General features: G+C 44.6%; 1 protein-coding gene across 2 annotated transcripts; it reads right to left on the bottom strand.

The window, feature by feature from the left end:
- Positions 1-571: 571 nt before the first annotated feature.
- SLC25A29 (solute carrier family 25 member 29) lies at positions 572-9,923 on the bottom strand. Of its 2 annotated transcripts, XM_037393972.1 has the most exons (5): positions 9,796-9,856; positions 8,207-8,250; positions 6,167-6,201; positions 3,575-3,658; positions 572-2,930 (listed from the first exon to the last, which is right to left on the bottom strand). In XM_037393972.1, the coding sequence occupies exon 5, from the start codon at positions 2,895-2,897 to the stop codon at positions 2,193-2,195; it is 705 nt and encodes a 234-aa protein (XP_037249869.1). In that variant the 5' UTR covers positions 2,898-2,930; positions 3,575-3,658; positions 6,167-6,201; positions 8,207-8,250; positions 9,796-9,856; the 3' UTR covers positions 572-2,192. The 2 variants fall into 2 exon arrangements, with proteins under 2 accessions (XP_037249869.1, XP_037249868.1); XM_037393971.1 differs by lacking the exon at positions 6,167-6,201 and having other exon boundaries at positions 9,796-9,923.
- Between the last annotated feature and the right edge of the window lie 2,626 nt (positions 9,924-12,549).

The following is a 12,549-nucleotide window of genomic DNA, read 5'->3' as shown; positions in this document are numbered from 1 at the left end:
GTGTGACTTTCTATTTGGAATATTGATGCTTTTTGTGTTGTGGGCTAGTTGCGCTGTCTAAAAACAAAAGACACTACAACCTACAAAGATTTTTGCTGAACTTGCACATCTTAGAGCCAAGTATTCTGATTCAGGTATGAACAGTGCTGTTGGCAGACCAGGTACTTGATTCCGCTGTGACTCTGCAGGGACCCTGACTCATCTTGCACCGTTGTGCAGCCTTGGTGCTGATCAGCACTGCTTAAACCAAATAAATGCAGGATAGGAGGGGTCCAAGCAGGCTGCCAGCTCTTTGCTTTAAAAGCGGGATTGTTCTCATAGTAAGTATACTATCTTCAAGTAGAGGTTCTCACTGACAAGATCAGTTTCAAGAAGCAAGCTTGGGCAACTTCCCTTCAATGAACTGATGCGCTCTAAGCCAGAGCAAAGCACTGCCCTTCCCGGTGGTGCGTGGAAGGCAGATGGAGAACAAGTTTCTCCTGGCAAAAGCCAGAACCCCCACCCTCTCGCAAGCCTGATTTAACACAAGGAACCATCTGAGTAAAACCTAAGCAACTTTAAAGAACCAGAGTCAAAGTTTTTTAAAAATTTATTCCCTCAATTTTATATACAATAATTACAGAGTACTATACAAAGGTGTAAATGGTCTTTGCTGTGAGGAGTTGTGCATATGCAGCTTAGTAGACAGATTTAACATTCAATTTGAATCTCAGTGCAAGTAGGCACTAAAACATCCAACATACCTCCAAGGTATAAAAAGACATACCAGTTTTACAGGTTTCTCCAGCATATTTCGTTACAGTGCAAAATGCTATGAAGTAAGGTTTCTTTAGAAAATTCATATAAGTTAAACACATATTGCACTTGTCCCAACCAAAAGTGTAACAAGTTGTACTTACTGAACTAGTTTGATACATTTTAGAACATTCCTTATACACATGCACTCCTTCCTTCTAGCTACTTGTGCCAAATATGTGTAGTTCTTACTCCAGATCTTTAACTGTTTGACTAATGCAATCCCTCTTGAACAGGCTGCTAATAAAAGAAAAAATATCACAGCAGATTAACATAACAAGAAAATTCTGCAGAACCCTTTTCAGTCTTCTTTCCAGTAGCACTGTAACTAAATACATAAAAAACAATATTGTTTAAATTCACAATGCCAGTGTATTAAACACCAACCATTTCAGACACTTACACCCCTATTTTCTGGAAAGGTATGAAACCTCCAGCTCTAAACATGTATGTATTTCTACAGTACTTCAAGCTGCTAAGCTAACGTTGCACCCACAAACATTTTGTGCAATACCACAGGTAGGACTTTGACTTCTGTACATCACTGGCTGCTATGGGGCGCATTGGGAGAAGTGGTGCAAAGTTGCGTTAACTTCAGAGAACAAAGTCCACTTGGGCTGAATCTAGTCAATACAGTCCTTGCACCCACCGAACAAGAAACAGAGGTGAAGGCAAACAACATCAATCTTACTAGATTTGAGTTTCCCTAAATCCTTACCAGCCTATAGATTTAAAGGAACAAGTGCAGATGCTAACTTTGTGCTTAAGATACTTATTCAAAGCTGACAGGTAAGGGAGTAGCTTAGGAACAAATCATACTTTTTTTTTTTTTATTTTTTTTAGCAAACCGGTATGAACAAAGTTGCTACTAAACCCACTGATGTATAAAAGCAGAGGAAAAGCAAAACACATGGCTAGCTGAATACTAGTCTGTCTTAAAGAGTTCAGGGTTACCTGCAAAATGCCTCCAACATTTAATTTCCTCCGCCCACTTCACTTTAGAGGACTATACTTACTCCCGTTACATGCAAAAAGAGCACTTCTTTCCTGACAACATTCCTGCATTCAACCTAACTCAGTCATCCAGAACACGAGTGGAAGAAAACCTGATTTCTGGTACTAGGACATTCTCCAGAACCCCTTCTGGAGCCACAACAGTAACTATAAAATACTCTCTAAAGGCAGGTCCCCATCTTAACTTCGATACTATTAGATATAAAGTCCTTAATAAGGCAATATGCTGCTTATACAAGTAATGAGATGAAATCCTAGTCTGAAACATTTAGGAATTCTTTATATGGATAGCATATGTTTACGCCACTTGTGCGGGTCAAGTGTTTAAGTTTAAAAAAACCCAACCAGCCAGGCTTTGGATCAGGAGAACAAACAGAGAAGGTTCACAAACTGGAAGGCTGCTGGATTACTGGTTCACATTCACGAAGGTTGTCTTCTGACCTCATATACATTAGGAACACGGTGACAGTAGCAAAGGTAGCTGCGTTGACAGGGAAAGCACGGAGAAGTGTGGAAGTAAGACCTCTTGTGAACACCCTCCAGCCTTCTTCATGGTAACTCTTCTTGACACAGTCTAAAATGCCGTTGTACTGTGTAACGCCTCCGACTCCATCAGCCTGAAGTCGGGATTTGATCACGTCCATGGGATAGGTTGAGAGCCAGGACACAATTCCCGACATCCCTCCGGAAAACAGCAGTTTGGGAATAACGTAATTGTCCTCAGCTTCACAGCCTAAATACCTGGTCATGCAGTCATAGGTCAGGAAGTAAAAGCCAAAGCTTGGAGTCTCTCTTATGAGTGTAGAGACCATACCCCTGTTGATGCCCCTCAGCCCTTCCTTCCGATAGATTTTGATCAAACAATCCAGAGAATTTTTATAGTTTTTCATTTTTAGTTTGTATTCCCCTGTTCCTTGAAGCTGCATTCTTGTCTTTGCCAACTCCATAGGACAGCAGATGACGCACTGGATAGCCCCTGCTGCTGACCCTGCAAGGAACTGGTTTAGAGGAGTGTCTTTTCCAAGAGCACGAAGTGTGTTTCCTTGTACACCGAACACAAGTGCATTAATGAAGGTAAGTCCCATCATTGGTGACCCAATACCTTTATAGAGTCCAAAAGCCTAATGGAAGAAGGAAGGAAAGACCCTTTTTAACAGTGGTGTTGATAACCTCCTGAAGTTGTGCAGAACATGGCCCTTCCAGCTCTCCCTTGTGCCCTCACTTTCTAACAGTGGCCAGAAGATCAGCACCATCTTGCTTTGTAATAATAATTTCATTACTACCTAGGACGCAAACATCTAAACATTTTTAGCAGTACAAATATACAGCTGAACACATCAAAAAAATAATCTCAGTCCATCCAGAGAAGTTTTCTGGTAAATTTTATACTTTATGTAGGTAAAAGCCTAAAGCCACGCTCTTAGCTATGGTCTTAAAGCTTCAGCAGCAAAAGAAAACCCCAAAACTCACCGACGACTTCACTTATTGCTCAGATTGCTTGGAATCTTGGAAAATTAACGATTCAAATAGCTTGTGATCTTACTTTCAAAGTTAACTTCAAAGTATCAACTTCCAACTTGGTGATCATCTTCACAAAGTTTCTGGCAAACTTCTGACTACAGTACCTGCCCTATTGCCAGGCGAGGTTCAGAGTACGCTTATCTCTCGATCTTCAGTGTTTGTGGGAAAGCTGTTAAAAAATCCCACCCTTCCTATTTACAAATACACCGATTACTAATATACAAAGCTTTGATTTTGTACTCACAGATTCTTGCTTTATGATGGACTGAAAGCAATGGAAGGTCCCACGGTAGAGAGGTTTCTCTACATTTTGAACTTGTAGACGAACCTATAAAAAGTTGTATGAGATACCGATTGGTATGTCAGAGCAGCCTAATTGGTAAACTAGTGTTTTGTACATATATGCAGATTTGGTATAGCAATGTAAATACAAGAGCACAGGCTGGACACTGGAATGCCGTATGTGGCAAAATAATTCAATAATATTGTGGAAGTGTTTTGAATTAATTTTGGGGGTGAAAACATGAAGGGAGGAAGATTATTAACTTCTTGTGAATATTAGAAAAACAGTATGTCAAAGTACAACAGGGTACACTGTTACCTAGCATTTCAGATAGAAGTTTTCCAGTACTGGCTACAATAAGTACTTTCTTTAACTGCCAAGAATACTTCTGTTCACACTATCTGTTCAAACCTGATACAATTCTATTTAAAAAGTTATTTTTAAGTCAAGCATGAAATAAAGATAATTTTAAAAGGATTGAAACTTCCAGCAACACCACCCATAGTGTTTCTGGCTACCAGACTTGGGACCCTTCACTGAGATTTTTTTTTTTTCCACAGAGGGTAGCTAGGAAGTGAGTCTTTGCATAAGGAAAGGAATAAAAAACCACTTGTCCTTTTAGTTTGGTTTGTTTGTTTTTTTAATCTGCTGAACACAATTTGTGAGGGTGTGGCTGTTTCAAACCTTTAATGGTAGTAATCAATTAACCTTTCTAAAACTGAATATATGTTCTGCTGCACAGATAGATGCTACTGTAACTGGCTGATATTATGAGACAGGCCTTTTTCTATTTTTTTTTAAACTTTAATGGGAATATCCAATCCTGGGTTTTTTTCCCTGCCAATTTGTCTTAAGCCCACGTAAAGTCTCAAAGCTACCTAGTTTGTGCAAAGCCCTACACTCAATAAACTCAATAAATTGGTTTTACTGGAATGGTGAAGTTCAAAGTCTCTGATCTCTAGCGTGGAGGGCTGCAATGTTGCTCAGAGATGTTTATCAGGTATTTAATGCTGCTACTGCTACTCCAGTGCAAAAAACTGCAAGACTTTTTTTCTTAATAAAATATTATCAGGTCTACATGCAAGATTTCTGACTTGAAAATCTCTTTATCGTTGTTTGCCTAAAGTTAATAATAAACACCACCACAACAATGAAAGACTTTTAAGATTATGTGGGTCTAGAAAAGGATTTTGGAATGTGGTTTATCAAAATTCTATATTCAGGTTAGCTTAGCTTTCTTTGAGCTAAAAAGAAATTTATAGTTTTAGTATTTTTTTAATGTTTCTACAACCAGTTAATTTACAAAACATAAAGCGACAGAAGTTTTCAGTGTCTTTTTAGCATACATATTAGTGTATATATAGCTAGCCATACTGGGAGGCAGAGACCACCTCAGGTCTTCCAAGGCTTTTAAAACATCTCCACGTTAAAAGCAGGCTTACAGTAGGATTCAAAGAAAATAAATCCTTTGTTACTCAAAGTGATGTTTGGGGTGTAGGCAGACCTCAGCTGCTCAAGAAGCAGACCCACAATCAAAATCATAAATCTTAAGCTATCGATTAAATAAAGTAAAACCTTTGTTTTGTGCATAGTTTCAAACCCCATCTGTGAAGTTACGGGGCTTGCACATGCATGAGCTTTGGGAGAATTGCAGCTTTGGAATCTTCAACTTCTTTATACACTTGTCTTCAGTAGTTTAGTCATATCCTGTATACAGATTCACTTCCTAGTGGCATAGAGCTCCCACTATTTTTGTCTAAATAATTTGTGAAATACTGACCAATTAAGCCTTGCTGTAGCATAAAATACTTCGAGTACTGACACTCCAGGTCTAAGAATGAAAAACAGCTTTCATTTGAGCATAGTGCTGATCTCATGGGGATCCCCACATTAGCAGACTCCCAGATAAAGTTTCATATGCACTCGCCGCCTTATTTCATGAGTCTTAATGCCATATTCAGCAAGCTTTTTGGCATGTACAACTAAAGGAAGGATGAACTGTGCAAAGTTTAGCCCTCTATTTATTGCCCATTGTTCTTGCTTGCTTCTTATTTGAAGCCACTGTTACCAAGGTCTTAGGCACACTGGTACCACTGTAATTTCACATCACTAAAGACTTGCATAAATATACTCAAGACTAAAAAAAAAAACAACCAACCACACCCCCAAAACAGTCCAAACATTTAATAGTGTGTAAAACAAGTGATTTAGAAGTGTTTGAGCAAAGACAATGTCCTCCAAGGAAACGTAGTGGGTAAGATCTCAACAACAGTGTGCCTGAGATTCAGTTTTAGGGCCACTGTGTGTGGAAGTGTATACAGCCAGAAACGCATAGCAGAAAGAAGGTTCAAGAATAAAACTTTACATTTTTTTAAAAAAGGGGATATTTAAACCCCACTCCCTCCATGCCATAGCTGTAGAAGAGGGACACATCAGTTTAAAACCAAAAAGGGAAAAAGCTTCATACGTCTTTTAGATCTTTATTTGAACTAATACATTTGGGAATAAATTAAGACTGAGAGAAACAGAAGTGTTCACCTGGGCTATACTTACTAGGCAACTCTCCCGTGATGAGGCTTATCTGTCATCTACAACAAAGTAACACTTTTGCTGTTAATGAAGACAGCCCCTAGCTCAGAAAGTAAAGGCAGTTAAAAGCAAAAAAGCAATTTTATACATTACATCAACAAACCAGGGATAAGGAGTTTGCCAGTTCTGAGATCAGCTCAGTTGTAGGTTTCGCAGGGCGACTTCACCAGCTTAATCTCTCCCTGTGTGTCCCACCATCCCCCTCCCGGCTTTGTGAAACACAATCACTGGCCAAAAAAAAGAGCTTAAAAGCCATGACAGAAGTAAAATTCTGGCTTATCTAAGCAGCTTTCCCATTGTTCAGTTATATTAAAAACTTACAGTCTAAGGTGACTACCAGCTAGCTCTTTAAACACCGCAGAACTATAAAAAGGACTGATTCTTAACACATATACATACACAACAAGTTAGGCAATGTCTTTTTTTTTTTTAAAGACTAGTTATAGTGTTTGTTTCCCCATGGTGACTATGCCAGCTAATAACACAAACATTAGCTTTTTCTGTAACAAAAAAATAGGTAAGTACTTATAATACCTTCTAATGGATATGCAAATATAGCGTGCCACACTGGCTTTCATAAAACATTTAAAGTCATCCAGAAACAATTTGCTCTACTGCAAAGCAAGATGCTTTTTCTAAAGCAAACACATCTATTTTGTGTTAACACATCTGCTGGAACTAGCATGGGAGCCCCAGTTTTGCAGACACAGAAACATTTAGTTTTATGCACTAGAAGCTCTGCCACTTTAAAAAACCAGAAAAATGCCACACATGGTTCACTTTAGTCTGAGCATAGCATTTTAGCAGTTTTGCTGGCTTCAGTGAAATGACCCATCACCTTAAGTTAAGCATGTAAAACTTGGCAGTGTGGGGATGAGAGAAAGACAGCTGGCCCTGTACCACCATAAAAAAAACCCATATGCAAGTCTGGATAATACATTCCTGAAAATATATACTAGAATTCAATCCAATTACTCAACAGTCAAATTTACCATGCTCTGAGAAACATACATACAGTTTGACTTATTTGAGCAGCTTGCACTTGACTGGCAAAGACTAATATCCGCTAGCTAGGAAAATCTGTACAGAGTTAACCATGTGCTAGAATACAGAATATGGTGATGACCTCGGTAACACTATAAGCCCTTTGCATATCTAAATTCAGAAAGGTAGAGGTATTCCAAATATAGATCTAGCGGGTGGCATGCTGTCTGCTGCAGTCAAATGATCTGGTGTATTAATTTAGCAGGGATATATTGGCATCCCTTCTTCTATTCTTCCAGTGCAAGACTTTGGCTAAGGCTGCCAAGAAGTGACTTAAGTTGTCATCCCATTCTGAAAAATGGGTTTAGACCCCTGGGAGTCCTGGCTGAAGGGCCCTCCAGCAGATGTCAAATCTCATCTTTGAAGTAGCTACCCTTAGTTTGCATAATACCATCAGAAAATCAATTTTAACTTTGAAAGTTATAAAAAGATATAATAATACTTAAAGGGAGGAAGAGGCCCCCAGACAAGCTTCATGCCATGGATTTTTATCCATTTGCATCCTTTGGCTAGTGTGATAAATTAAAGCTCAAGCAGTAAGCAGCAGAGCTCGAGGGGAAAACAGAACAAGTTTTCAACCTAGTAACAAGTAGGTTTGAGTTTTAAACATGAGGAGAGGCGGTTTTGGTAGCTGATGATGAACAGCTGCAGAGAAGCAAGCTTTGAACAAAATTAAATGGAAGATGGGATTTTCAAACACAACATTGTTACTGCGCTGATAAACCTGTAGTTTAGGGCAACATGTGTCATGTTACTGGGTTGAATCATGCATACAAAGAACTTTTGTTTCTGAATAGCTGGAGACTGCAAAGTCATGAACAGTGGTTGAGGAGCCTTGCTCCAAGCTTTCCAGGACAGATTTATCCTTCTATAGGGTCTGGGGATCTTTTTTCCTCCCCGGCTCCTTGGAAAAAGCTAAGTTTTCCACCTGGAGACAAGAGTATTTCATAATCAACCCACCTTAACGGTATCAAATGGGTGTCCTACCAGCACTCCAGCAGCACCTGAAACAAAACAAATACCACAGTTATGACTCACAGTTTTCCTCCCGGGTCTGGGGCTAGCTGTAGCCCAAGCATGACCACCAGCCCAAGGTGTAAGTGCACAGCGTTGTTGGTAGGCCAGGTCAAAAGCATCCTATCAAGCCAGGAGATGAGCTCTACAGTTCAGTCCTTCAGGCCAGTACTAGGTGCCTTTATGCTCCCATCAAGCTTCTCAGCTGCAGGCAGGGGTTGGGGTGTGCGACTGCAGAGCGTGCCTCACCACATGGGTCATACGATGCTCAGCAGCGATTCCTGGCCTCATCCCAACGCAAGTCCAGTGGGCAGAAATTGCAGGCTTCCTCCAAAGCAAAATATTTCATGTATCTGCCACTCTGTGGAGGCATAGAAAACCTGGAAGCTTCTCTAAAAGCAGAAAAAAATCCCTGCTGTGCCCACAGCCTTTCCAGATGTGACTGTAGCACCTGCAGAAGGACCAGGCATTACCAAACCCCTTTGCTTTATTGTAGCATCAAAGGGCTTTTTAGGAAGGTACACGCAGGCCTATTGGCTACACTAATCCAAATACACGCATTTTGCAAGCGCTGCTTGAAGCAAGGAATTCTCTAGCTCCGTATTTCTGCAAGCCATCAATCCATTTATGACTGTCGACAACAGCAAGAATTCCAGAGTGCTTCAGTCCACCTTCTCCCAGTTTGCAGAAGGATAACCCCCCTCCCTCTCCTGCGGGGGATGTGGCAGAAGCACCGTGCCCACTCCAAGGCAGTCCAGGCTGTTCAAGGCCAGCACAGCAGCGAGGCAGTCCAGATCTCAGAAACCACGACGTGTGCTGCGTTTGGTGTGAAAAACCAATGGCATAAGTGACCAGGTGGGATCCTGGCAAGGCCAGGATCACTATGGCAGAGTCGGAGAGATGCTGAGGCAGGGGGGAGAACAAACCAGAAACCCACAGCAAAAAACAAACCTCTTTGCCAGCTTGGTAAGGAGAACGGCAAGCGCAAACAACCGAAGATGCGAGAATAAATCTGAACGCGATTTTAACAGCTGCTAAAAATAGCAGGCAGGCCGTAAGCGGAGCAGCGGGAAGCCCCGGACAGCCCCACGCAGGTATCGCCTCCCCCCCCCCCCCCCGCTACACGCTCCCGGCCGAGGGGCTCCCGCGCCCGCCGCCGCCCGTTTGCTCGCCCTGGGCCCGCCCGTTTGCCCCCAGCCCCTGCGGGCAAACCCCGCCGCCACCGCACCGGCACCTGGGGGGCCGCGGCGCACCGCCCCGGGAAGTCCCCCCCCCCCGCAGCGGAGGGCCCATGCCCCCGTGCCGACACAATTGCCGCCTCCCAAAATAAAAGAGCCGCGCCCAGCCCTCCCCTTAAATTTTTTTCATTTTCTCCCCCTTTTCTTCTTCCTCCTCCCCCTCCTTTTCTTTTTCCCTTTCCGCTTCCTTATTTTCCTTTTCCCTCCTTCCCCTCTTTCTCATTCCCGCTTCCCCCCCTCCTTTTTCGCAATCCCCTCTTCCGTTCGCTCGCCCGCAGCCCCCCGCCCGCTCCTCACCGCCGACGCATCCCGCCAGGAAGTCCAGCGCCATGCCGGCACCCGGTCCGCGGGCGCAGCCCTGCGCGATGGCGCAGCCCTGCGCGATGCCGCTGCGCGCACTGCGCCGCCGCCCGCCGCCCGCCCTTAGTAGCCGTCCCGGGGCGGCGCCTGGCCGCGCCCCCGACGGGGCGGGCGGCGGGACAACTCCCCCCCCGCCGCCCGCAGCCACTGGCGGCCGCGCCGGGGCGGCTCCGGGCGAGGGGCGGGACGGGGGTGGGACAACCGGGGGCTGGGGGGGGCGGAGCCGCGGAAAGGGCGCTGGCGCGGGCGTCCCTTCCGCAGCTCCCCCACCCCCATCACTTCTTTTTTGCAGCTTCATCGGGACAATTCAGCAGAAGTAAAGGCAGAAAGAAATGCTGGAGGGGGGGGAGGGTGGCGGTTGCCCGGGGGGGCGGGCAGAGCATCCCTCCGCCGGCGCAGCAGCAGCACCAGAGCCGTTCCCGGTGGCCCGGGGAGGCCGTGCGGCGGCAGCTTGCTGTGCGGGTGAGGCATCCCCGGGCGCTGGGGTCGGGAGCCCCGCGGGTCTCACGCCGCCAGGACTTTGGAGGGGGTGCCTGCTTTTAACGGGGGTGACATGCCTGTAGCACCTCTTCTGTGAGGAAAGGCTGAGCTGGGGGTGTTTAGCCTGGGGAAGAGAAGGCAGCGGGGAGACCTCACTGTGGCCGTTCGATACCTAAAGGGGACTTGTGACGATGGAGAGAGGCTTTTTATCGGGGCCTGTAGCGACAGAACAAGGAGTAACCATTTAAATCAGAAGAGGGTAGGTTTAGATTAGATATAAGGAAGAAATTCCTCCCTGTGAGGGTGGTGAGGTGCTGGCACAGGTTGCCCAGCGAAGCTGTGGATGCCCCATCCCTGGGAGTGCTCAAAGTCAGGCTGGATGGGGCTTTGAGCAACCCGGTCTAGTGGAAGGTGTCCCTGCCCACGGCAGGGGGTTGGAACTAGGTGATCTTTAAGGTCCCTTCCAACCCAAAGCATTCTGTGATTCTATAAGCAGAGTTCCCCACCCAGTGTTGTCCCAGAGGGGAGGAAGGGTTGCACCAGCAGATGTGAGCCCCGTGCTATACTGCTGCCCCCATGGCACAACTGGAAGTGCAGGGATGAGCCCCTACTTCTGATGGCCAGGGCCACAGATGAGCAGCCTGCTGCCCCTGGGGCTTGGCAGAGCCCTGAACCTCAGCCTCATACATCACTGCTGCGCTTCACCCTGCAAAAGAAGCATCTCCCCTCCCCACAGGCTTTTCTTTTTGGTATTCATTCTGCTTTCCTGCTAACATTACCTGGCTTCGAGGTGCCCTGATACCAAACCTTTTAAATGGGCAACTCGAGCTGCTGAGAGGTTCAGAAGGGAGCCCTGTTTAAGCTGCTTGTTACTCCTGCGGGCAGCGTCTGAGAAAGGGGAGTACCAGTGGCCTAGAACAGTAAGTAACCTGTTTGAGTTTGCTTGGAGTAACATGATCTTCTTCAGGGCCTGCAAAGTCAATTTTCAGAGAGTAAATTCCAGAAGCAGCATGGAAAAGCAGCTGGATTTATTTTTTTTATTGCTTTCCATGATATGGCAGTCCTTTTCTAGGTGTCAAAGCTGAAAATAAAGCCAATAAAGTGAAATAGCATATAAAAAATCAAGCCAACTTTTACCTTCTGTGCAAAGAAAACACACAAACAACTGAACAAAGATAAGGATGCTTCCAAGGAGGTCCAAAATTACTAATACCACAGAACAAAACCTGTCCCAGATTTAACAGCTCTTGGACCATCATTACAATTAATAAGCAGATAAGGTGGAAATCTAAAGCTCTCAATGAATCCCTGACCTTCCCCGGATCTTCCTTCAACCTAACACTCATTTGGGTTCCTTCTCATCTCTAAACACTGTCAAATGAAATCAAGCCCCCAGGTGTCTCCAGGATGCTCTGGATTCCCTGATTCACATACCTGTCCAACCTGGGGACAACCAGCTGGTGTTAGAGGGCAGGCAGGCTGGCCGGCCCTGCCCTGCATCGCAGCGCTGGTGGCTTCGGGAGCTGCCTACTCCTGCTGTGCCACACACTGTCCTCCATCGGGGTCCTTAGACCTTATTGAACCCATACACCTGCAGCCAGTACTTGAGATCACACAGGAAACCCCGATCGGTCCTTTTTCCATAAACATTTTCTCCATGTGGAGGTGGAAGTGACTTTCTAGCAATGTTGTCCACTCTGGCATCCAGGAGAGGAACTGCAATCGTGCGCACAGCTCTGCAAGTGGAACTCCAGCTGTTATATGCATTTGCCTTGTAGCACAAGCCTTGGAAAGATCAGCTTGGCCTAAAAAGTTCCTGGGCAAAGTGTTTTTATTTTTTTATTCAAATCCTCTGTTCTCCCAGGCAACCTGCCTCAGAGAAATTACCTCCGCCACCAGAATTGTTTTGTAAGTTTAATGTTCACCCACAATGGGCAGGGAAAACATTTCCTCTCTGCAGGCATTTCTTAGGTTATCTGAAGATGGTTTCAATCTTAGTCTTTTCTTCTCTGAATTATATTGATCATTATCTTTTGACCTCTCGTTCTTCTTACCCTCCTCTTTCTTCAGTTGATCTGGCATTCCCCTAAGGCTTTGCTGAGTGAGTAGTGGGAGATTACCTTCGGTATTCGCAGACAACACTCTTGTTCATGCACCTGAATATGAGATCAGATATTTGCAAGGGTCCTCACATGACATAACATAACATAA

This window comes from Falco rusticolus, chromosome 7 (genome assembly GCF_015220075.1).
Source record: "Falco rusticolus isolate bFalRus1 chromosome 7, bFalRus1.pri, whole genome shotgun sequence".
Taxonomy (NCBI): domain Eukaryota; kingdom Metazoa; phylum Chordata; class Aves; order Falconiformes; family Falconidae; genus Falco; species Falco rusticolus.
This window is presented reverse-complemented; position numbering and strand designations above follow the sequence as displayed.